The sequence below is a fragment of the Polistes fuscatus genome, unplaced genomic scaffold, assembly GCF_010416935.1.
Source record: "Polistes fuscatus isolate 324 unplaced genomic scaffold, CU_Pfus_HIC Scaffold15, whole genome shotgun sequence".
Classification (NCBI taxonomy): Eukaryota; Metazoa; Arthropoda; class Insecta; order Hymenoptera; family Vespidae; genus Polistes; species Polistes fuscatus.
Window position 1 is genome coordinate 1758509 of NW_025113053.1, and position 2828 is coordinate 1761336.

General features: G+C 34.8%; 1 protein-coding gene across 1 annotated transcript; it reads right to left on the reverse strand.

Annotated features, from left to right (window-relative positions):
• Positions 1–389: 389 nt before the first annotated feature.
• LOC122514620 (homeobox protein Nkx-2.5-like) lies at positions 390–2065 on the reverse strand. The gene is made up of 4 exons (XM_043631555.1): positions 1957–2065; positions 1726–1905; positions 1274–1362; positions 390–1184 (listed from the first exon to the last, which is right to left on the reverse strand). The coding sequence occupies exons 1-4, from the start codon at positions 2063–2065 to the stop codon at positions 390–392; spliced, it is 1173 nt and encodes a 390-aa protein (XP_043487490.1).
• Positions 2066–2828: the final 763 nt, after the last annotated feature.

Below are 2828 nucleotides of genomic sequence, written 5' to 3' on the forward strand. Positions count from 1 at the left end.
AAACCTTACCTAACTAAAGCTATTAAGAAAAAGAAAAAGTCTTAAAAGAGCAGCTGCCAATAACTAAATAACTAAATTCTCGAACTAAGATTTCGTTTTTTCCTTTTTTTTTCTTTCTATTTTTTTTTTCAATAAAAACTACAATTACACGAGTCGGCGTTTAAAAAAATCTAAAATGTAAATTTGATCTACCTCTCTTTTAGTTGATAATTAATAAAAAATTCAGTGAGCTCGTCTTTGGTATAAATTCGGAGATTCGTCGTTCCAACATCATCGAGTCTTTGAATATTCTAATTTAATCGTAATAAATCCGAAATTGAGAATGTTTTTTTATTAGTATAAAAATGTAAGCGCACTTATAGTTCGTAAATTGAATCACCGTTTTTTCTTTACCACAATCGTTGAAGATTTTGATCCATTCCTGAAATCGGTGGTTCAATTGTGTTCACGTATTGCATCGGATAATTTAACGGACCAATGTAATTAGTGAAACCGTAATCGCCACTCGAGACGTCCATTATACCAGCCCGACACTCAGCCACCATTTTGTTTTCCGCCGGTACACATTTCAAATCAGGAAAGGAGACATCGTTGACTGGATTCGTTGTACCCTTGTATTCGGTTTTGATCGTTCTGACACACTCGTGAACACTCGGACGTAATTCAGATACGAAATTGCTTCTGTATTCGTTGTTTAACATTTGTTGTCTCTGTTGTACGTCAACGTTTAGTATTGGTCTATTATTATGATCAGGATTGTGAACATCATTTCTGAACTCTGGACTGATACTCGAATCCATTCTAATTTCGTTAGAACTTGATCTAAATTCTGGACTCAATCTGACGATCGATTCCGAATTTCTAAAATCTCCTTGCATGTTCATCGACATATCGGATCGAACGTTTGACCAATAAGGAACGTTGTAAGCCTCGTGAACATTCGGTTTGCCATCCTTGATCAATACGGGTACCGAAATCTTCTTCAACGATTGATTCTTCATACCTTGTACTTGTAGTTTCTCGGCATCTTCGATTCGTGCACGTTTGTTCTTGTAACGACGGTTTTGGAACCAGATTTTCACCTGAGTACTAGTTAATTTCAAATTTTGCGCTAACAGTTCACGTTCCGGTGCACTCAGGTAACGTTGTTGCTTGAAACGTTGTTCCAATTCGTAAACTTGTGTCTGGATGAGAAAATAAAACAATTTCTGGTTTGAAATATTCAAATATATGTAAGCGTGTCTAAAAGTTTTAGGAATATTTTTTAGTTTACCTGAGAAAATAATACTCTTGGTTTCCTTTTCGTTCTTTTACCGGACTGACTTTTCCGCAATTCTGTTTTGCTCGATGTCACGATGTTTCCTTAAAGAGAATATAATTGTAATAGTTTAACAAAACAACAGTGCATAATTTTGCACGAAGTCATAGCAAATAAAATTTGTACAAATTGCATTATTAGAAATAAAATTAAAATTCTAAAAAGGATTTATAATTTGATTTTATTTAAACTATAGCAATAAATTGAAAAATCTCACATATTGTATTCAATGCATTAGCATAAATTTTAATCAACGAAATAATTCATTGGAATTTCTAATATCAATAATTCAACAATCAGTAAATGTCAATTACCAAAAATGTCGAATATTTTCACAAATTTTTTAAAATGAGAACCATTTTTTGACAAACCCAACGAAATAAAAAATAAATAAACGAAAAACAAACCATCTTCGGTGACAGGAGCTTCTTGATAAGGCGGTACAACTTGACTCAACTGATGTACATGATTTAATTCGGAATAATGTGAATAACCAGGTACTCCTTGTTCTTTAAACTTCTCCGCATCCCAATTATTGTCAGATACCGAGTTATACGCGTAATAATCCTGTGGCAAATGCGACTGTTGTTGTTGTTGTTGTTGTTGTTGTTGCTGTTGATGATGATGATGATGATGATGTGATTGATGTTGATGATGTGTATAACATTCCATAACTGCAAACTGTTGATCCTCGTTAAGAATATCACGCACGCTGAACGGAGTCGCTGATATCGAAGATGACAACATTCTAAAGCATTCTACTTCTTCAAGGATTTTTCAAATCCTCAAAGTGTAACTAACAAACTGAAACAGGCAATATTTGCACCTAATGTTTTCTCTAACAATTGAAATTTTTTTCAAATCACTTTTAGATCGAACTTTTGTTAACACATTCGATGAAACATCAATTCGGTTGACTTTTGAACTCGATTGGCACTGACATTCGACCCGTATAATTTGGATAAATTGGTTCAATATCTTTTAAGATAGATGTCAAAGTTGAATATTAAATTTTAAAGGGATGGTCACGGTCATGGAACGGTCAGGTCGGAAGGCGAACGTTTAATGTGACTTGGTTTGTCGATGAGAGTCAAGTGTTGGTTGGGGTTTCTCCTCGGACAGGGACAGCTAAACTATAGAAACGTGCGCGCGCGTGCCTTCCGAAACGTCATATGTGTGTATGCGTGAGCGCGTGTCCTTCCTCTCTTCTCAGACGTGTTCTCTGCTCGCGAAGACGAGATTTTTACCAGCACACCCACATATTGAAGCTACCGCTTCACGGGGGTGGTCGTTTTATCTTTACAATTAGATTTACTCTCCTCCTCTTCTTTTTCTTTTTTGTCTCCCCCGTTTTTTCTACTTTGCTTAATTTTATCTGACATTTGTTCGTTGTATCAGTTAATACATTTTGGGTAATATAAATATAATTCAGTTAACTTCTTTGACTTTATACTGGGTTTATCGTAGCAGAGTCTCCAATTGGTATTCTTTTTAATTTTTTATATGAAAA

Bases quoted from the DNA above. Each gene is read 5' to 3' on its own strand.
- LOC122514620 (XM_043631555.1), bottom strand. From the start codon at position 2,065: ATGTTGTCATCTTCGATATCAGCGACTCCGTTCAGCGTGCGTGATATT. The intron at 1,906-1,956 runs ATCATCATCATC...AACAACAACAAC, and splicing joins ACATCATCAACATCAATCAC to AACAGTCGCATTTGCCACAG. The intron at 1,363-1,725 runs GTTTGTTTTTCG...ATTCTCTTTAAG, and splicing joins AGCTCCTGTCACCGAAGATG to GAAACATCGTGACATCGAGC.